The sequence below is a fragment of the Gallinula chloropus genome (genome assembly GCF_964237585.1).
Source record: "Gallinula chloropus genome assembly, chromosome: 28".
Lineage (NCBI taxonomy): Eukaryota > Metazoa > Chordata > Aves > Gruiformes > Rallidae > Gallinula > Gallinula chloropus.
The window spans coordinates 5,454,592-5,476,302 of NC_140113.1; the positions used below are offsets into that span (position 1 = coordinate 5,454,592).

General features: G+C 49.1%; 1 protein-coding gene across 1 annotated transcript in view; it reads left to right on the plus strand.

Moving 5' to 3' along the window:
• Positions 1–2,561: 2,561 nt before the first annotated feature.
• The window catches only part of DOT1L (DOT1 like histone lysine methyltransferase), a gene marked incomplete at its 5' end in the record, with an annotated part of 61,718 nt that continues 42,568 nt past the window's right edge, over positions 2,562–21,711 (plus strand). The window contains 3 exons of the mRNA XM_084276505.1: positions 2,562–2,642; positions 18,354–18,397; positions 20,811–20,885. Coding sequence (XP_084132631.1) covers positions 2,562–2,642; positions 18,354–18,397; positions 20,811–20,885 — 200 coding nt within the window. The remainder of the gene's footprint in view (positions 2,643–18,353; positions 18,398–20,810; positions 20,886–21,711) is intronic.

Sequence of the window (21,711 nt, forward strand, 5' to 3'; positions counted from 1 at the left end):
ACCAAGCGGGGGTGTTACCAGCCCCACGCTTGCATCGCAGGGCAGCTGCTCCCAGCACAACTTTCACCACCAGTTTGCTGGGAAAAAGGCTGGTTTTCCTCCCCAGAGCTGCCCCTGTGCTGCGCTGCTGGGCTCACCAACGCCTGTCCTGGCTCCGGGCACCTCCCCGGGATGCTCCTGCCCCAGTGGGGTGCTGCTCCCCAGCTGAGATGGGCTCACTGCTGCTCTTCCAGCCCTGAAGTGGAAACCAGCACCCAGCATGGTATGGCTGTTCCCCAGCTCCATCTGGCAGAGGGATGGGAGTGGAGGCGGGCAGTGAGGGTGCAGGGATGCTGGGTGCTCTTCCCTTGGGGTCACCCACTGCAGGGAGCCCCGATGCCCTGGGTGTTGCAGTTTGGTGATGTGCCAGTGTCCCATGGGCTGGAAACCACTTAAAAATCACCTGCTGGGCACCTCCATGGAGGATGGGTGTTGGGGTACACTGTCCCTCTGCCCAGGTACAAGCACAGGGTGAGGTGACCCCTGCATCGCTGCCATGGCTGTGCCTGCCCACGTTTCCAGCTCTGCAACATTTGGAAGGCCCAGCAGATCTGGGGGAGCTGCGTGTGACATCAGTCTGGCTCTAAGGGCACCCAGATGTCCCTGCACCCCATGTCCCCAGATACTAGACACTGGCACCAGCAGGCCTGGTTTTATCACTCAGCCCCCAGGCAGAACACCTATAGATGGTATCACTCTGCTCCTGCTCACTGCTGGGCACCTACAGAGATGCAAAACGTCATGAAGCTTTGGCCACCCCAGGACAGTAGAGAGATGCAGGAAGATACCTCACCCAGCCCCCTGGCCACCCCCGAGGGGCCCCGGGCCCCATCCGGTGAGGGGATGGGGGGGTGGAGAGACAGCGGATGGGGGTGGGTGGTCACAGCGTGACTCACCACACTGTGCCATGACACCCCCTGATGACACCCCCTGATGACACCCCTGATGACACACCAGGGTTGCGCTGCGACCTCGTGGCACCACGGGAAGCTCACACTTAGGTGCAGACTTTGCACCCCCCGTGGCACGTGGGCTCCTTCCATTGTTTAGCAAACCACCCACGCGCGTCGCGAAGGGCCGCGCGCGATGGCGTCGCCCGCGGGGAGAAGCAGCGCTACGTGTCGTGACGCAAAGGGTGAGGGAACAGCCGGTGGCCACGGCTGTGGTTTAACAAAGTGCACTGCATCCTCTGCTGCACAGAGGGCAGGTCAGACCCTCCCGTGGGGTCAGGAGTTCCCAAAGGACCCCTTGCTTCCCAAACGCCTCCTCAGAGAGGGCTCAGTCTGGTCGGGTCCTGTCCTAGTCCCAGATTTATCAAAGCTTCGTGTCTCTGTGAGCGCACACGTGTGACCACATCCCTGATGTGACCACCCCCTGATGTGACCACCCCTTGACGTGACCACCCCCTGATGTGACCACCCCCTGATGTCACTCAGCTGAGGTCCCACAACTCAGTGCACAGTTGGTCGCTTCCCACGGCCCCTTTGGGACACAGAATCTCCCAGCCTGAGGAGTGACCTTGAGCTGCGTCCCCACGCCCGGGGCGAGCAGCCGGCTGCCGGGCAGGATGGCTCAGCGGGCTGGGTGCCGGGTGCCAAGGGACAGACCACGGCCCTGGTGTCAGGTTTGGGCACCAGCAGGACGCTGGGGTCACTGTCCTCCGCAGCCCTTGGCTGCCCCCAGAGTAGGCCCAGGGTGGGCGCTGCGCTCAGGACCCCGCCGCTGGTCACGTCTGGAGGGGAGGGGGGGGCACAGCACGTGTCACCATCCCGTGCCAGCCCTGCGCATCCATCCACACAGGCTGCCGGCCCGCCTGGTGCTGTCACACGCGTGGGGCACGGCTGCCGGTCCCACGGCGCGTTCCCGCCTCACACGACCACCCGGCTCCAGCCCCCCCCCCCCCCCCATCCCCGTGCCCCTGCCCGCGCGTGGCACCGCAGCCTCGTGCCGCCGCCCGGGTGCCACGCGACGCGCCGGCTCCGCCCGCCTCGCGCCCTCCCGCGCCCGGCCGCGAGCTTCTCCCCTCCCGCAACCCCCCCCCCCCACCCTCCGCTCCCCGCCCCCCCCCCCCCCATCCCCGCGACGGCGCGGGCACGCGCAGAGGCGGCAGCGCGCGCGCGCGCGGGAAGGCGGCGGGGCGCGCGCGGGGAGGGCAGCTGAGGACAGGGGGAGGGAGCGCGAGGCCGCGCCCGCCTCCGCCCCCCCGCGTCTGGCGCGTCGGTCGGGCCCGGCCCGGCCCGGCCCCGGCGCCTCATTGTGCTTCGCCTCACGCCGGCCCAAGATGGCGGCGCCGGAGAGCCCCGCGAGCCGCTAACGACAATAGAGGGAGGCGAGGGGAGCGGGCGCCCCCGCCGGCACCGGCCTCCCCTCCCCGCCTCTCCAACCGCTCCCCCCCCCTCCCCCGCGCTGCCGCCGTTGCACCTCGCACACGCCCCCGGCCGGGCCCGGCCGCCACACCCCACCCCGGCCGGCCCCTCTAGCATGGTGCGGGGCCGCCGCCGCCTCCTTCTCCGGCTGCCGACATGGGCGAGAGGCTGGAGCTCCGGCTGAAGTCGCCCGTGGGAGCCGAGCCCGCCGTCTACCCCTGGCCGCTGCCCGTCTACGTGAGTATGGCCCCGGCCCGGCACCTGCCCCGCGCCCTGTCAGCGTCGCCCGCTCCCCGGGCCCGGCCACCCGCCGCGGCCCCGCTCAGCCCCGCGGGCCCCCGGCCCCGGCCCGCTTCCCCGGGCCCCTTCCCCTTTGCCGGCTCCCCGCCGAGCGCTTTCTGTCACTTGTTAATCAGTCTGCGGACGTGTGTCCTTCCTGGGCGCGGGAGTCATTGGCGTTATTTACCCGGTAGCGCTCCCCATGCGGGAGCACCCCCCGCAGCCGCAGGCGGGAGGCTGAGGGGCTGCCGGGCTCCCCAGCCCGGGGGTGCTGCCGCTCTCCTGGAAGTCAAATCCCCAATTTCTTTTTATAATTGGTTGACTAAACTTAAGGGCGGGGAGGAGGAGGACTGGTTAATGAAAAGTTTTCGTGTTTTCCTGAGCTCGGCTCGTGTAACCGGTTAACAACCGGCGCTGCTGCGACCGGGGTGCAACCGGGAAGGGCTTTCTGGCCGGGAAACGCCGTCTAAATCATCGGTGGCTCTGAGGGATCCCCCTCCCCGCCTAAAACCAGCCGCAGGAGTGGGAACAAGCAGAGGAGCAGCGTGAATTGTGGGCAGGGGAGAAGGGCTCTGCCGTGGGTCGGTGCTGGAGGGCTTGGTGCCGTTGCCTGCGTTCGCCTCGCACGGTGCCCTTGTAGCTTCTCTTTTATTTAGTCTGAGCCCTATTCCAGTCAGGCTTGTCAGCCGATGGCAGCTGTAATCTGCAGGCTTTCAAATAAAATGTCACTTGTCCCTCTTCAGTTAGGTGAGTGGCAGGGGGGTTTTTTCCCCCCCTTAACTTGCCTGACTCTTCCCTGCCTCTCCTGAGCCCAGAGCGAGCGATGTGTGACCTTGGTAACAATGTCCATGTTCCCGTTGGGAATGAAAATCCCATGAGAGGCAAAAGGCTTGAGTGTTGGGGTTTTGCTTTGGGATTGGTTTTGTGGGTTTTTTTGGGGTGCAAACCATACACAGACACACAGAGAATCCTCAAGCAATTTCCCAGCCTGTTTGTAGCACCTTTTATAACGGGGAAAAACCTCCCCCTGTGTTTCACTTGGCCTGAGAACTGCTGCTTATCCCTTGCGTTTCAGGCTTTGCCTGCTGCTTCGCAAGGGGGAAGAACTCGCTGGGGCTCCCAGGCTGATAGCGCCGATCCCGCTGCTGGCTTGGCAACCCTCATGCTCTTGTGTGTGAACGATTAGAAATTTATCTCTTGTGGCTGGTGGGGGCGGGAGGGAGAGAAACGACTGTGTATTTGTATCTCCTCCCTGCCTTTTGGTGCTTGCTGCTCCATCTCTGGTTTCCAAAACATCCTCCATGTATGCTGGCGTGCTGTTTTCATGGGCTGCTCCAGGAGCTGGAGCCTGCAGCACACACTGTTAATAGAGCCTTTCCTGCTTGGGCAGCTCTGTCATTCCTGTGAGTGTGTTCACGGGCGCCCGCGCTTTGCTTAAATTGACAGAAACTGAAAGTAGAACGATGACCAGTTCGCTTTTTTCTTCATGTTGCCAAATATTAACCCGTGTCTCCAAGCTGGTTCTGAGAAGTATAGGTTAAAGATTCACATAGATTAGGGATTTATCTGGAAGGATGGATATTTTTTTTAATGCATATTCACAAAACTTCCTACAGGCTTAAAGGAGGAAAAAAAAAACGCAGAGAAAACCACAACCAATGTGTTGCTATGCTGTTTGCAGCATAGGAAACAAGGATTTAGTTAATTTAGGAAAACTTAAGCAGTCAGTTCTGAAAGATGGCAGAGCACATCGATTTTTTTTTTTCTTCCCTGGTTAATCACAAATGCAGCGGGCGGGGAGCTCATCATCCATATGTGCTGTCTGTGTGTGTGCGTTAGGAAATACTGCCCAGCTCGAACATCCTGCCATCAAAACCGGCCTCCTCGCCTTGCAAAGTTTTCCAGGGTAACACAGAATTTGCCTGGGGCCAATCAATAATTCTGTCCTGTGGGTTTGGGGGGGAAGAGATCACGCCGCATGTGACAGGAGCGTGCGCTTGCGTGCGTGGGCATGCGTGTACACACACACACACTTCCAGCAGCAGACCAGCTCTGGAGCTTCAGAAATAAATCCTCCTCTCTGTACATGGCTTGCTAACATTGTACTCTGCTGAACTGTAGACTTTCTTTTCCCTCGTTGGCTCAGCCTTGAGTTGGCAGCAGGGTATATGTACCGTTGTGGTTTTAGAGCTCGGCTCTGCTTGACGTAAGCAAAACATTTCTTAGTTTCACCACTCTTTCTGCTGCTTGGTTCCTAGTAAGCAAGGTGGGATGCCAGGTAGGGGAGAAAATCTGCTTCGAGCAGTTCTGTTTAGCAGCGTTCTTGCTGCTTCCTGTTGTGTGGTGTGAGAGAGATTTTTCCAGGGAGAGCTGGCGAGAAAGGGGAGGGGAAGCTCACAGTGCTTGCTAATTATTTTTGGTGAGAGTGCCAGGGATGGCAGGGAATCATCTTTCCCAACACCAGAGGCTGAGTGGTATTGTGGACCTGCTGCTTGATGAGCACCACTGCGTGACGTAACCCCGCGTTGAGTAACTTGGCTATTTATATGCACTTACTACATCTTGAGTTAGCTGCCTTGGTACTGCTGCGTAGAAGCTAAGGGTCTAATCTCTCCTGGTAATGGGTGCCTGGATTAATAACGTGTCAGTCTGTTGCAGGACTGCTGCTTATTTCACGTGTAATGGGAAAAGTGGGGTCTCTTCAGACTGCTGAGTTCGCATAATAGCTCAGTTGACAAACTGGTGCTTGTTGGGATGCTAAAAGAGCCTGGGAGGGTGATGTGAAACATGTATTTCCCTACGAGTCTAATTAGGGCTGTGGGAGGAGAGAGCACTGGTGTTGCAGATACAGCCTCCCACTGGCTTACATACAAAACTGAAAGTATGACTCTGTCCCCCGCCTTCTGCTTTTCTCAAAGGAAAGGCCACGGTTTCCTAATGAATACATGGTGAGCAGTTCTGTCCGTGGCACACTGTGATGAGTATGTTGAATAGTGCATGGTGAGTAATCTCTCCTCATGACTCACAGAATATTTTCTGATGTTGACCTCTGTTTTTATGAGTGCCCTGCTTAATCAGAGCTGAAGTGAGTTTATTCTTCTGTATGCCATTTAACTCCTCAGCTGCCACGTGTCTGCCCCGTTTTTTGCTTGCATTGCCAAGAGACCAGTGGGAATGGCATTAAAAGTGTTAGGTTTTATATAGGATGAGATACAGGCCTGGATAAGGAAGGATGTTGTGTGCTCAGATAGGCAAGTGAGCAGAGTTAGTGGATCTAGGTGGGCTTAAATAGGCAGATGCTGATGGGGGATGGCATTTGTAGTCATACTTCAAGTACTGGTATGCACAGCTTGGTGCTTACTCCTTAGATCTGATGGATGCAAGGGGTGAAGTCCCCTTGTAGTTTGAAGACTCGTAGGTGTTCAGTTTATTCCAGAGTATTGTCCTTAAATTGGTTCATTCCCTTGTCTCTGACTTCTTCTATAGTTGAATCTGAATATTTAGTAGGTTTGAATATGGAGATTTTTCATACTGTGATAAATTCTGCATAATCTGTGAGGTGTCTGAGGTTGTACCTTGAACTCCTGGCAACAGCTCCTGCTTAAGGAGTCCCAGCCTACTACGTGTTGGGAAAGTGGTGTGTGGGGTGGTGCTTTGTCTTGGTTTGATTTGTGGGGTGTTTGTTTTTTTAATCTGGGTCAGTTCCACAGCCTGGTCTGGCAGGGTTCTGCTGATACCTCTCTGGCACTGGGGAGGGATCGCTTGCATACCGACCCGAGCAACAGGAGGCTTCAGAGCTGCTGAAGCTGATGATTGCCGCTAAAATCCGTGTTTGCTGAGCTGCACCTAGTCGGGATGAGTTTGTGAATGTGGAAAAGCCTGTTTCCTGGTTGCAGTGCATCAATAAGACAACACCTTGCCTTACTCATCTGCTCTCCTTTAGGCTTGCACTGAACGGGCTCAGTGTGATCAGAGTACATGTCAGTGCTGACAAAGGGGGGACGGGAGGCACAGCCAGGTGATGAGAGGAGGGTGAGATGGGTGTTGACTTTGAGTGGCTTGCTGTGTTGTGGCACCCGGATGGCAGCAGATGACTCCTTGCCTGTCATGTTAAACTCTGCAAGGCCTTTCAAGTTTCAGAATTAGGCATCTGCCTGTCGTGCCTGGCTCTGTTTGCCTCATAGGCCCTCCCCTTGTTTGCCTGCTGAATAGCCTTCCCCCAAAAGATAATGGCAATCCTCTGAGTGTGCCAGGGTTTTGTGTGTCCTGTTTCACACACACACCCCCGTTTGACTTGTAAGGACTGGGCAGTCGTGTGGTGATAGTGCCTGGGAACTCCTCCTGCAGCCCAGGCTGCTGATGAGCAGGCCACTCTGCATCCCAGTAGGGTTATGCTCTGGGTATCTCTTACCAGTTTTATTCCCATCTTCCATCCTGGAAATCTCAGGGCCTTGACTCTGTCCCAGGTGGGGACAGTTCTGGTTGTGTCCTTGTGCAGCCCTTACCAGGGTGAAGTGCCTCTGCCCTGAGCTGCTGGAGCTTAAGCCTCCAAATTAGCAACTGTAACAAGTCTGGCTTGAATAATTCATTGGTTTGTCTGGTTCCTCCTCTTTGCTGCTGACTTTCCATACAGCTGTAATGGCAAAAAATCCTCTTTGGCTAATTGAGTGTTGTCAGCGCATCACCCTGCAGCTGTTAGAGCGGGGTAATGGGATGCCAGCTCGGTTACAAGGCTTGGTAGGGTGGAAGGTGCAGCGTGTGTGTGGAGCATCCTTTTTCCCCCCTCTCCCTGGTGGGTGATACAGCTGATACCATCGGAATGTGCTCAAGGGCAGGCAGTGATAATGGAAATCATGGCCCAGCAGGGAGTGTCACCTCTGAAATTAAAGATCAGCAGTAGGGATGAATAACAAACCTTATTTAAGAATGTAATGTGTGGGAGTTTTTTTTCCTTTTTTTTTTTCCCCTGTGTGTGTGTCACTCAGTTTTCCTGGGAACAGTTTTTTCCTGATGAATAGCTGTGAGTTCTGAGACAGTGGAGTAGATGTGGGAGCAGTTGCTGGAAGTTGAGTGCTGCAGTATAGTACAGCAGGACCAATTTAGGCAGGTCCCAAACCGGTCCCTTCAGTGTTGCACCCAATCTGCTGCTGAGGGGTGGTCCTGTGCCTCCTTTCACCCAGCCACTTGCTCTTTCCCTTGGGCACATCCAGCCCTTCCCTTTACATCCTCCTTGGTGCTCTGGCAGGACAGGACGATGGAAAACCATTTCACATACTGCCCGTGGGTTTTCCCTTGGCATCAGTTGGTGCTGAGGGAGAAGGTGGGGTGCTGGGGGGCACGGTGAGGTTGTCCCTTCCCCATTGCCTGCAGTTCCTGAGTGTGGTGGCAGACCCTTTGGTGTGCTGCTGGGGACCTGTGTGTGGGGGGTAACTCTGTCAGCTGGATCTCTGAAAATATCTGGGCTGGAAAAAAATGCTGGTGTTTTCACAGCCGCCCTGATCTGTAATCTGACTCATGCTGCCTTCCCAGGGCAGGAGGGGGTGGTGAGTGGGGGAAACTGTCGAGCTGGCTTTGCCAGGCAAAGGCTGCTGATGCCCTGAGTAATCACCCAGAACTCCGGGCAGTGGTGGCAGAGGTTAGGGGATTTTCTGTGATTTAATCGATGCTGTCTATGCAGCCTGTTGGGAAATGTTTTGTGGGGATGACTAACGACTTACAGAAACCTCTGCAGCGAAGGGAAGGTTTGAAAACTTGAGCAGACTTCTGATTTCTCAACAGCCCTCTGCCCTCCCCAGTACTGAAGAAAATACAGAGTGGGCAGAGTGAATAGTGTGAAACTGGGAAATACTTGACTTGGTCATGTCAAAAGTACGGGGGTTTCTCTGCTGCCCAGCAAATAAACAGATGCAAAGGACCAGAGCTGGGACGGTTGCATCATTTTTCTGTACCTTGCAAATGCCAAAGGGAACCCAGGCAGGATGCCCCTGGGAAGTGAGGTGGCCTCACAAGGAGAGGGAGACTGTAACCCTACAGGGTTTAATTGCCCAGCACGTGGTTATTACAGAATAGCAGTTTTCTTCTGGGCTTTACCCTTTGAAGTACAACTTGCCACGAGTGACAATCGGTGCTTGTTCAGTTCTCAGACTGGCTTTTGTTCAAAGCTCTGACCCCTTGGACACAATATAAATCATGAGTTCAGTTAACATACACTATTCCCCATGCATTTCTGTGTGAAAAGGGAAAGTAGGGGTTTTTTGCATTACATCCTAAAACTGCAGTACTCTACTTTTCATACAACCCAACTACCTGAAAGGTAACTGCTGAAAGACAGAGTAGCTCAAGATTGCTTTTTTTCTGTCAGCAGATGAGTGAGGATTAATGTTCCTGTCCTGGCCAGAGTTCCCCATCAGGCAATTCAAATTTATCTACCTAAAATTCACCCATCAGTTACAGTTGGACACAGCACTGAAAGCTTTTAGTGTGCCACGGGAAATCCATGCCACCACATGCAACCCCAACTCTTGTTCTTTGTGGCAGCCTTAATATATATGGAGATGATTATCCTTTCAAGTCTCAGATATGTGACTGAATTGTGTTTCTCCAGGGAATTTAGGCAAAATATCTTACCTCTTGGTATGCAAGATATATGGGAAATTTAATCACCCTTCTCCCCAGACATCCATATGTCTACTTTTGTAATCTTCTTTCTTTTCCCCCCTTCCATACTGCTTTGCTTTTTTTCCTTCCTGCTTTGAGTTAACCTTTGATTGTCTGATTAAAGCTTTTAACCCTGGGACAAGGACTAGAGGTGGGCTGTTTTGTTGTTTGGGGATTTTCCCTCCTTACAGTATATCTACCACAGATTAATAATCATACTTAAAATATTTTTGCTTCATTTGTTTTCTTCTTCCTAACAGAAGCATGAGAAGCACATGGTAGGAATCCTGTGAACGTAATATATTTCCTTTCATAGTAATTAAGGGCAAAAGTAACTGAAGAGGAACAAGAGATAAAACTAAATACACAGTAATATTTACCACACGCTGATAGAGATACCGAATTGAGTAGGTACTATTTTTAGAACATGAGGGTAGGTATATTTTACAGCAGGAAATGATGTCTCCATAGATATGAGCAGATCTATGAATAACAAAAAAGTTCCTGTTTTGTTTCATTTCATGAGTGAATGACAGTTTCCTAAAAATCTGGGCTGCAAGAAGACTTTAGTGTTAGATGAAACAACCTAAAGAACAACTGGAGACAGCTGAATGAGTATTGGAAACTTAAAAAAAAACCCCAAAACACTAATGAAAGTTTGGAGTAAGTCTCCTAGTAAAAATTAATGAGTTTTAATGGCATTTCTGTGATTAAGTAACTTTCTGATGCTTTCTGAGTAGCATAAAGGTCAATTTCCTGAGGTTTTGGCATTAATTTGTTATTTACTTCTTGGAGCTCGGCAATATTATTGTTGTTTGACAGTATCTATGTCTGTAATTCTAACAGGTTTGGGTTTTTAAGACTGCTTTTTTCTTTCCTCAGCTGGGTTTCCATTGGGTCATGGGTGATTCTCCCTTGTTTGCATATTGGTTGGCAGCAAACCCTTTGGCACTCAGGGGTCAGGTGCTGGTGTAGGGCATCCTATGACCCTCTGAGGATGGGTTGGTGTTGACCTTGCTTTGGCTGCCTCCCTCCTTATTAGGAGAAGGGGCAAGTTGCAATATATGAAGAACACGTTATAATATTGGAGGGTCCTCACAAACCATCTGTCTTTAGGAGCTGGGTGGGCTTCAGAGAGAGTGCAGGGTTTTATTGCTAACTTCTGTTGTGTAGAATGTTTCTGTGTGTTAAGCAGGAGCAGAATTCCTGAGCTGCCCATGATGGAATATCTGTACAGAATGTGAAATGCTGAAGGTGCCATTGTCCTACCTGTGGCCTGGGGGATGCTTCCTGTTGGCCTGACACCTTCACATGCAGAGCTGGGGAGGGGCTGTCTGAAGAGCTGGGCCTTGCCACAGGCTTCCTACCAGCACCCACCAAGGATGTGGGAGGGCTCAGGGCCTGAGAAACAGCTGGCAGAGCTTTTGGCAGTGCCAGTTGTGGGACTGGATATTCGTTCCTACCAGCAGTTCTTTGCCTAGGTCTCACACAAAGGTTTAAGGCTCTGGCAGTGTGGATGTGTATGGCTGTTTTCTGCTCCCATGGGAGGGTTATTTCATTATTAACACAGCCCATGGTTACCAGGCAGATGGAAACTGGTACATTTGCCACTTGCTGCTCATCCTTACAGGAGCGTTTCTACACTGGTGTGGTGAACTGGCCTGGCTGAAAGGTAACGAAGCCAAAGCACCAAAAAGAGTGAGCTTAGGCCTTCCCTGCCTTTGTGTGTGTGCACAGACATTCGTGTGGTGTCTGGAGGAACAATTGGAATTGAATGTTGAAAAGCAGAATGGTTTAGTTGTGGTTTAGGTAGGTGTGATGGAAGTGGGAGTCCCTGCTGCACCCAGATCCACAGTTGACTTGTCTGCAAGGTCTGCATCACCTGTACTCATGCTGTATGGGGATCACCTGAAGCAGTTGAATCTTCTTATCTAATGCCTATTTCCTCTGTTAACTCAGTAGTTTTAGTGTATTCAGGATCTTGGACCCAACTTTTTTCCTTACAAGTCCTTAAGTGCCCCTTTGGGAGGCTGCAGTGCCCCTTTGGGAGGCTGCAGTGCCCCTTTGGGAGGCTGCAGTGCCCCTTTGGGAGGCTGCAGTGCCCCTTTGGGAGGCTGCAGTGGCCTCTGTGTTTTCTGCTCAGTTTGCAGGACAGTAAATTTACTCCTGAAGCTACCTCAGACTTGTCTACTCTCTTGCTGTGTGGGAGATCGGTTCCAAAATGGACCCTTGGTGGCTCTTGCTTCCCTCACTGCTTCTCTGAGGTTGAGAGGAAAAGAATGTAGATGCTCTGTCCGCTGCAGGACACCTCTCTTTATACACACACTGATATATTTGTGTACTTGGGAATGTGCTTATACTTCCTTTGTGTGAGGGAACAGCAGCAGTTGGGTGCTTCAGAGACAACTCTTGGTCCTTGTCTCGCTTGGTGAGAAGACAGAGTCTTTGGTTGCTGTGGAAACTAAATGACATGATCATGATTTAGGGTAATATCTGATGATATTAAATGAAGTCCAGCTTCACAGGATGAAATATTGCAAGGGGCGACTTTCCCTCTTCATTACTCGGGGGTAATTGGCATTTGAGCACAAGGCAAAGACCTTAAAATGCAGCGTGATTGGAGGCAGTAGCTGACAGGACTGTGGAACTGACACCTTTCCTTTGCTCAGCTGGCTGCCAGGCAGCTCTTTGCCATTGTAGCAGCTGGAAATACTTTGTTTTCAGCTTTTCTAGGCTCTTGTCAAGCAGTTTGCAGCCCTACTGAATATGGACATGGATGCTGTACTGGTGAATCTTTCTAGCCAGGGTATAAATGCAATTAAACCTTGGGGGAAGAGGAAGGCAAACGTCTGCCAGGCTGAAGGCAGTGGGTTTGAGAGGGCATTGGTGTGCTCCCAGGATGCTGGATGCTTTCCTGGCTCCTGTGGGGAAGCTGCAGCTGCAGTAGCTCACGCTGCCTTTCTTGGTGTCTAGAGAAATGCTTATCATCCTCCACAGATGGAGGAAACCTAGGGGACATTAAAGAGGCACTTGTCCCACTGGTCTTCTGCAAGATTGATTGGCTTTTCCTAATCCATCTTTTTGATCTCTGCTAACCATCTTGTTTCCAGCTGTAACATCCTCTCCTTTGGATTTATGGACCACTGCCTGGGGAGGGAACTGCCTCTACAGGCAACCAAGCTGTTCTTTGAAACCAGAAGCTGGTGAGACTGACCTCTTTGTTTTGCAAGTCAAATAGATAGTTTGCAGCTCAGACTTTAACTTCTGTTAAAACCTGAGTGTTTAGTACTTGGGGAGAGACAGTGTTGCAGGGTGGAGGTGTTGGAAGCAGAAGGGTATCTAAGGACAGCCATTAGAAGCGGTGCATTGATTTACTTGTAACTAGGTAGCTTCAGGTTAATTTTTCTCAGAATGGACTGTGGAAAGCTTGTAGGAGGTCTCTTCCTCCTGCTTTGCAAATGCTTGACCACAGGTTGGTTGTGCATTTCTGAAGGGCTGCTTTGGTCACCTAGCCTGCTTTTGGAGGAGGAAGTGAGGTGGAGTGAGTCAAACACCAGACTAGCTCTGCAAAGGTAAGAGTTGCCTTTGCAGCAGGACAGTTTAGTCTTGGGCAAAGCTGTGCACAAAACTCTGCCTGTCTATGAAGGTGTCTTCAAGTTCTCTGTGTTGCTTGGAGAGCTACTCATTGAAGGTGCATGAGCTGTGTTTCTGGGTTTTTTTTTTTTCAAGATATCATCCAGATTTTCAAACCTTTTGTTCTTTCAAGTTGACAGATTTGGGCTTTTTGCTACCTTTATTGGGTAGCACTGCACAGACTGATCTGATCCCACAAGGATCCCACTTTGCATGTGGGGAAATGGAGTTTAGAAAGATACAGTGTTCACCCCAAGCCCAAATCTACACTTATCCCCAGTTAAGCATAATTTCATAAAAAGGACCTAAATATAAGAATTTGGCAGGGCACTAGGGTGTTGTTCCTTGCTTCAGGCAATCGTGGCTGCCCAGTTTAATTGAACACATTCTTTGTTTTTGAGGAAGAAACACGAAATACTTAAATCTGTTGCTTTAGGTTGGAGGTTCACTAAAGAGTATGAATTGTTGCACTGTGAGATGATTTTTTTGTAGTAGAAATACACCCAAGAGTCTGGGGTACAGTACTGGATTGCAGCTCTATTTAAATCATGCCAGGGAAGATATCCTCAGGGATGTTAACCTGAGAAAATAACCTGAGCAGCCACACCTCGTGCCAGGAGCCTGGGGCTGTGTAGTGGGTGTGAATTACAACCCTTCCCAACACCCAGCTTGTGGCAGAAATGGAGCAAATAAAATTTTCACTTTACTCTTGTCGAGGTTTCTGCAAAACCTTCTGATTCAGCTGTTTTCCTGAGAAATTTGGTGCCTCACTGAGCAGAGTTACAGCTGGAATGTGTCTGGTACCATTGGTATGATGGGTACTATGGTTTGGGCTCCGTTAGGCTTAAGGAGGTGTTGGTGTAGTAGCTGTGACTGGGTGTAGTAGCGATGACTGGGTGTAGTAGCTGTTACTGCTGCTGAGAACTTGTGATCATACTGATCTTCTTTTGGGTTTACTTTGGGTAAACAAAGAAAGAGTGGTCATAGAAAATAATTGCACAAAAATACATATTTGGGAAGAGCTTTTGGCTGCTGTTTTATTTGGTGTTTAAAACACGTATGGGGCTCCTTATGTCTATCTGCAAGACAGGAGATGTCTTGCACAGAGGGCTGGCTGGCTGGACATTAAAGCATGCAGAAACACTCTCTTTTTTAAAAAAAATATTTTATTTTTTTCCTTTTTCCTCCTCCACCCTGTGGTCAGAGAGCTGAGCCTAAATTGCAGGCAGAGGTCCTAACTGAGAGCAGTCAGAAGGGGGGATTTTGGTGAAGCAGTGAAGGGAAAGATCATCTCCATGTCCTAAAGGGCAGAGCTGCTGCTGCAGCCAGCTCACTCCTGCTGGAGGGTTTGCCTGGCACGGTGTGGAAGCAGGAGCTGTGCACGCTGGTGGAGGGCTCCTGGGCACTGCTGTACTAAGAGGAGCAGCTGAGGGTGTGTTTCTGGCTTCAAACTCTTAACTCCTGTGATCAGAGTTGTAGTAACATGTGGATGGAGAAAGCTGTTTTAGGAATCAAAACCGTGAAGCTGCTCAGTTGTCCTGGTTGAAACTGCACTCCGCTGTTTTCAATAGAAAATTGGATTCTCCTATAAGTGATTTGAAAAAGTGTCTTGCTTGCTTTCCAACCTTTTTCCAAATGCCTTGGCAGAAGCTGTTGAATTCTCTCTGGGAGCTCACGTTTCAATTGGAAATCGTACATTTAGGTGGAAAATAAGAACTCTGTGTAAGTTCTGCTGGAGAGAGCTGACTGCAATAACTAACTTTCAGTGTGTGTTTATGGGTTTTTTTTTCCCCAGTAAACTTGTTCTGAACAGCTCTGGGCGTTCTAAGTAATTACTACAGACTGCAACTTTCAATACTTAGTGCATCGACCACATTAAAGTGATAAGGTCTTGTGTTGTGAAGTGGCTTCCATTTATGTTGCTCAGAAGATTCTGAGGGCCTCTCAAGCTACATAAATACAAGATCACTGCAGGAGTACAGCCAGGCCAATGAACAGCACGTAGTATGCTTCACACCAGTGTGCAGGGGAGGAGGGAGGACAAATGGCTTGGAGCAGAGTCAGGAGGATGAATGGGACTCCCCTTCATGACAGAGAGTACCGGGGCATTATCTCGTGACTGCAAACAGAACGGGCTACTTGAGGTTTATCCAGGAGGCTTCTGCACAGTGTATTTCATGATTGATGGCCAGTCTGCCTGTGGGAGGCTCCTTACCAGGATGTTTTACTGCGAGTACAGATGTTGATGCTGTGGAAAACTGGGCTCTCTCAGATGACTGTTTGCCAGAGTATAACATGATGTGCTCAGGTACCGTCCCTGCGGTGGAGGTGCAGGTGCCGTGCGGCTGTTGTCATGGTCACTGCAGCCTGGCAAAAAGGTTAAAAAGAATAGAAGGAAAAAGCATTTGAGAAGCTTTGAAGCTTCAGATTGTCTTATCTTTGGTGTAGGTCTCAGACTGTTGTGATTGTGGCAGGACCTTCAGGACTCGCTGCCCATCCGTCCCAACCTGCTGGTTTCAGTGCTTCTCCGCTGGGGCTGTAAAAGGATCTGATTTAAAGCTGTGGCACTGAGCTCAGTCACATTGTCTGGCCAAAAGCAGTGCATCTGCTTGAGAGGGCGATGTGCAGAGGCTGGTGCTGGTTGGAGTTTGTGGTTTTGTTGAGGTTTCTATTCAACTTGCCTTTTGAGTTGCTGAGGACTCTCTACCAGTATCATAAACAGTCGCGTGAATGGAGATGTGATGACTGGTGCTGTTTAATGTCTCTTCTTATTAAATCTTACAATGTTGAAGTGGCACTAGAAGTGTTCTCTAAAGAAAGGGAAGTTGATCCATATTTTCTTTAGATCCGTTCCTCTCCTTCCCTTCTCCATTTTCCAAGGCCACCTCTGCTTTGAAGAAATGATAGATCATCTCTGATTTTGTTTGCCAGACTTGCATCTTGGAAGCTTGTCCAGCTGGACAGACCATGTTAGTTGTACACTATAGTAAACTTGGTAAGTGTTTCAACATGAGAAGCTTAGAAGCAATAAATATGGAACTGTTTTCAACTTAATTATTCCCAGATAATGACACAAACTAAACTCAGAAGGGCTGGAGTTTCCACATGGAGTTGTGGTAGTACAACCACTTGTTTAAATTGGATGATCTGTAGTTGTAGATGGGCATTGTTACTTTAATTTCTTTTAATTTTTCACTTTTAACCCAAAACAACGGAATCTGTTAATTAAGAAATTTCATGAAAAAGCCCCTATAAATGACCAAAGACTTAGCTCAAGAGGTTTCTCTGTATGTTCTGCTCTGAAACTGTCCAAAACCATCAATGAGGAATAGAAGTTCTCTGGAGGAAATGGTTATGCCAGAATAAGCATGAATTCGCTTTTCCGGTATAATGTGCTTATGTTGATAAAGCATATTCCTGCTGTACAGGGACACAGTTTACTGGGAGAGCTCCATCAGCCCAGAGGGGTTTCCACTGTGATAATTCTGTGTGTAGCGAAAGGTGAAAATTGATAGGAGATGTTTATGGATGAGCTGACTGTCTTGAGTTATTTTTATACTTTGCAGATAAGGAATGAAAAGAAAGAAAAGGCCTTTTCTCCTCTGTGCTTTTTCTTCTTTTCTGTGTGTGCTGAGAAGCAGGTTCAGACTTCAGTTCAGTTGCTTCTCTCTTTTCTAGGCCAAGACTTATCGGCAGTGTCACTTACGTGACATCTCTGAACTCAGCTTGGGTGGCTGTTTATTGGTGCTGTTGGGGCTTTTTTTGGATTTGGGCTGTCCCCGTGCTGTAGATGGGAGGAAGCCCAACCCCAGCTCTGTTCTGCTGGCTCGTGGTGTTTGGGGTGTTTGTCTGGCAGTGGCATGTTGTTATGAAACATGACCGAGGTATCGCTCAGCTTCTGGGCCACTGTGTTTTCAGTCCTGAATGTCTCAGCTACTTTGGCTGTTCCTCCTCTTTGATATCACAACTGGAATATTCGGCTGTTCTTTGGTTAGTCTCTTGTGTGACCCCTGGATGTGGGGTTCACTGCATTCAGAACAATAAAAGCTTTTCCTGGTGCCATAGGAAATGTTCCTTCAGTCCTTTACTGTAACAGGCTTCTGCAGCGTTTGCCTCTTGTCCTGTCCCCCTCAGCCATCAGATTTTTATCCAGCTATCTAAAGGCTCTTAGAATGAGGACAGCTCCAAGACTGGCTGATCCTCAGTATATAACCTGGTTATACAAGGGGAAACCTGTTTCCTCATGCAAATATGAAAGCTGCAATACTGATGGATCCTATTCTTTATTTATATCATGTCTGTCCATGTCTTGAAGTACAAACAATCCTGTCCATTTTCTGTCATCTGCTCATTAGTGCCACTCTTCTTCCATTCCCATCCCCTGCCCTCAGTATTTTGCATTCTCTGGCCTGTTCCTGCCCTTTTGTATAGATTTCCCCCCTGCTCACTCTATGGAAATGTCATTTCTGCAGCAGAAGACAAGGGAAATCATTTGAGAGTGAGTGAGCCTTTGCACTTCTCTCTCTGGAAGGTCCTTTTCATACTAGACTCCTAATTAAAAGGGCAAACCTGCTTCAAGAAACAAATGTCTAAATATAATCTCATCTGAGTGCAGATGGACTCTGGTAGCTAAGGCTTCACAAGATGGGTACAATGATATATATAGGAACTCCTGTACCTTCCCTAAAATAGATTTCTCTCTTTTTTTGGGTAACATGGTGCATATACACACAGCTCCCAGGGCTTTATTACCACAAATTTGGAATGACTTGCTAAACTCCCTTGTGCTTCTGTTCCTGAATAAACTCCTAAATTAAAGTCAACAACCATCTGTCCCTCAGAGTCTAGCACAAGTTTTAATGTGTGTTGTGCATGGGGTGTTTTTGGTTTTCATTTCATGGAAAAGTCTGCATGTTCAGGCCTTTTCTGTGTGTGCCAAGGTTGGTTTTTTCCCTGCACTGGTATCCATGCCTACTGTTCAGTTGATGCTTTATTTTAGAAAGTCATTCACAGTGCTAGAGTCGTACTGCCCATATGGAGACGTGAGCGTGTACCAGATGCTGGGTCAATGAAATCAGCTGTTCGCTGTGGAACTTGCACTCAAGTACCTCCTGCATCCCAATAATCCTCAAGGGTATCAGCTGCACAATTCCTGATCTCAGGAGATGACAGAGGAATAATTAGAATGACAATTCCTTCATGTACATTTTCTGCTAGTCCATAAAACTTGAGAAATGTGTGATCTTAAGTGTTACTTTTTTTAAGAGGGCTGGTTTTGATGGCTCTAGTGGCCTGGGTGGCAGTCAAAGACTCCTTTCCCAGTATGCTTCCACATCTGATGTCTTTTTGACAACATTTCTTCTTTTCTTTTCATTTCAGGACAAACACCATGATGCTGCTCATGAAATTATTGAGACAATTCGGTAAGTGTTCAACACAGACATGGCTAGAGATCCTTTCCTGTGTCTTCCTGCACCTCAGTGACTGGATGTCTTGAGACAAAATCTAAGGTTGGGCTGCAGTTAGTTATAAGGTTGCAGCTCCAAACCGTTTCCTGAGCTCAGCTGATACTGTTATAAGCCAAATCTCCCTCTCAGAACAGACTTGATTTCAACTTGCCATATTCTGTTCTTTTTTGACCTTTAGAGAAGCAAGGTTAAGGAAAGGTCATTGGGATGATGTGTTCAGTTCTGGTCTTGCATATCATCTTCTCCACCCTTTCCCCTGGTTGCTGTGATGTTGCAGCATTGTTAACATTTGCATTATTTGGAAATGATGTCCCTGTTAGCATTCCTCTTAATTTTGAACCAAGCTGGGGAAAATAGGAGGATAAAGGTGAAAGACACACAGAAGGAGTAGGAAGTCTGAGTATTTGCCAATGCAGGCAGTGGTTATGACATGGCTTGCTGTTACTTCAGCAGGGTTAGGGGGTGACTTGCTGAAGAACAACTCTTATTAACTGCTAACAGAAACTCCCCAAACGCTGAGGCACCTTAATGTGTTCTCTGCATTAGACTGTTTGAAAGCTCCACCCATGAACTCTCCTAGATCCTAACTGCACATGCTCCTCTTGTCTGAGGGCTGGATCTGCAGCAGGTTTTAAGGGTTGGATGGTGCAGCTACAGGTGAGGTACAAAGAAGGATGTTTTCTCCATGTAGCCACCTGCAGTGGAAGTCGTTCAGTCCCACGTGGCCTGGGGAAAGCTTGTGAGTGTCGTGAGCTGGTGTTCTCCCTGGTCTGTGGTGGGAGAGCTGGTGTAATGTGGCTAGAGCTGAGAATTTTTCCTCTAAACAAGTTTCTTTCAGTAACTACAGAGCCTTGACACAAGATGCAGTGTCACTGCCTCTTCCAGATCGCTCGTCTGGATGTTGATAAGGGTCTGTGCCTTGGGAACTCGTGGTGCCGTTTGTCAGTCTGATTATGGAGAAAGCCCCTTTCTGAACGGATTTGAGCAGACGTGGTGCTGAAAGGGACTGTGGGAGTTGTGCTAGTGCTTTCTGTGCTGCACTAGCTGAAGGCAAAGGGAGAACTGTCTTAGAAAGCAGTTGGGCCAAACTAACGTTTCACAACTGTGTTCTAAGCATGACTGCAGTAAGTGAGGAGGCTTTCATGCTGCCTGCCTTGTGCAAAGTAACCGCAGGGTGGTTGTGAAAGGAGGGGGGGGTAAAAATGGTGCAGAGAGTATTTATCTCTCCAGGCCAGCAGTAAAAAATTGTTGACTGTCCATTTCCCTAATCTAAGAGAAAAAAAATGCAAACATCAGAGGCCTGGCATTTTCAGGGAGATAGCAGTCAGAAGAGGGTCAGCTGTAGATGTAGAAGTTCTGGTTTTTACTTGTCTGTATATCTGTTTGATAAGGGTGAGTCAGCCAGAAACAACCAGAACAGCAATTTTTCCCCCTACCTTTTAAAAAAAGTAAAGCATACATCAAGGTACATGAAGAAAGAGCTGCTGCTTCTGTTGGAATTCATCATACAACATGCTCTGAGGTTTTCTGAGGATGATAGTGCTTTTCCATTTTGGTGCTTGTGAAGGAAAGTGTGTGGCTTTTAAGATGTCTTTGAAAGAAATTAATCTTCCTAAATTCCAAGAGGAATGTAGCATTCCAAGGTCACCTGTGCAACCTGTCCTAGGGACCCTGCTTTGGCAGAGGGATTGGACTCAATGAGCTCTGGAGGTCCCTTCCACCCCCTATGATTCTGTGAAGGCCTGTGAGGTGCCATGGTTGTGTGCTCTTTCCATTTCTGATGGCAGCAACTTATGGGGCTGTCTGTCAGCTAAGTGTCTAAAAGGGAACTTTTGTCACAGTAACTTTTGAAATCAGTTTTGGGTTGTGGCAGGAAAGGTGTAAGAGCAGTTGGGAGCCACTCAGGAGGAGGCTATCCTCCTGTTTGGTGCTGTGTTTGGGGGGCTGTAGGAAATGTCTTCACATTCAGCTTTGTCAAAGCTTGCTACATTATCAGAATTCTTGTGAAATATTGCACTTGTGCAGCACATTTTAAGCTAGATTAGCATCAGCTATGGCTCTGGGTATTTTTAGACACATTGAATACATTTATCACCTCATATTTGAAGTTGTGCCATTTCAAGAGCTTTATACTACTGCCAATGTCTTAGGGGCACCTTGCTGTTTATTCAGTAGAAATGGGAACTGTTGCAGCTTTCCAATTAGCATCTCGTGATGTCTGCCCCTCTCCTAACAATGCTGTGGTCTTTCAGGTCTGCTGCACTGTTCTGTCTTGATGTATAGCAATGCTGGTCTGCAAATGAGACAGGCTGACCTATTGTACTTACTTGGAGATGGGTTTTATTTGTTATTTCTTCTCTTGTTCCAGGTGGGTCTGTGAAGAAATCCCAGATCTCAAGCTTGCTATGGAAAATTACGTTTTAATTGACTATGATACAAAAAGGTGAGAGGATTATTTTCCTTTCCTGCTGGGAGGACAGGCCAGCATGGTTTCTAGTGAATCAGTTTGTAACTGGTTATTCTTAGACACTGTGAACTGAAGTTTTCTTTTAGAACTGGCTTCAGACTCTGCAGAGTTATTTTGGTAGGAAATGTGTAACAGAAATATTGGCAAAGGCTGTTGGATTAAGGACATAATTGGAAACTCCACACAGCAGAGAGTTGAGCTCTGGTGTACGTTGGAATTACTCACTCCCAAACAATGATCGGTATCTGTGCTCTTGGACTGGGTCCAGCCTTAGGAATCTGAATGGCACTAAGGTTCCTACTTCTGTAGTAACTAAGAATTCCTGTTTAGAAAGTGGCAAGGCTGAGCTGTCTGTCAGTGCTGTGTCCTCTGCCTGCCATGACTGTGGGAGGTTACCACTCCCCATCCCTCCTCTGGTTAGGGTTCAGTGCCAGTGGGATGCTCTTTGGGTTGGGGGGCTAAACTAAGAGGCAAACTATTCATATTGCTCTTCTCAGCAGGTTTAGAAGTAATTTTAAGATTACATCTAGTTAACATGTGAATACCTATTCCATGAGCAGCTTAAAATGAAGACAGAGTGTGTGGCTTTCACCTTGAGGCTGGGAGAGGCTGATTCTGAGCTGTGGTGTGTCTGTGGGGATGCCTTTGAGGTTCTGTCTGTTGTCTTGGCTGTACTGAGACTGGAAAAAGAGTTGACCCTCAAGCTGCAGTTTACAAAAACCTTCTTAGTTGTTTTTGTGGGAAAGACTGAACTTGAGTTCAAGTCCACAGCAGGACTAATGTTTTAGAAGGAGGTTTATGG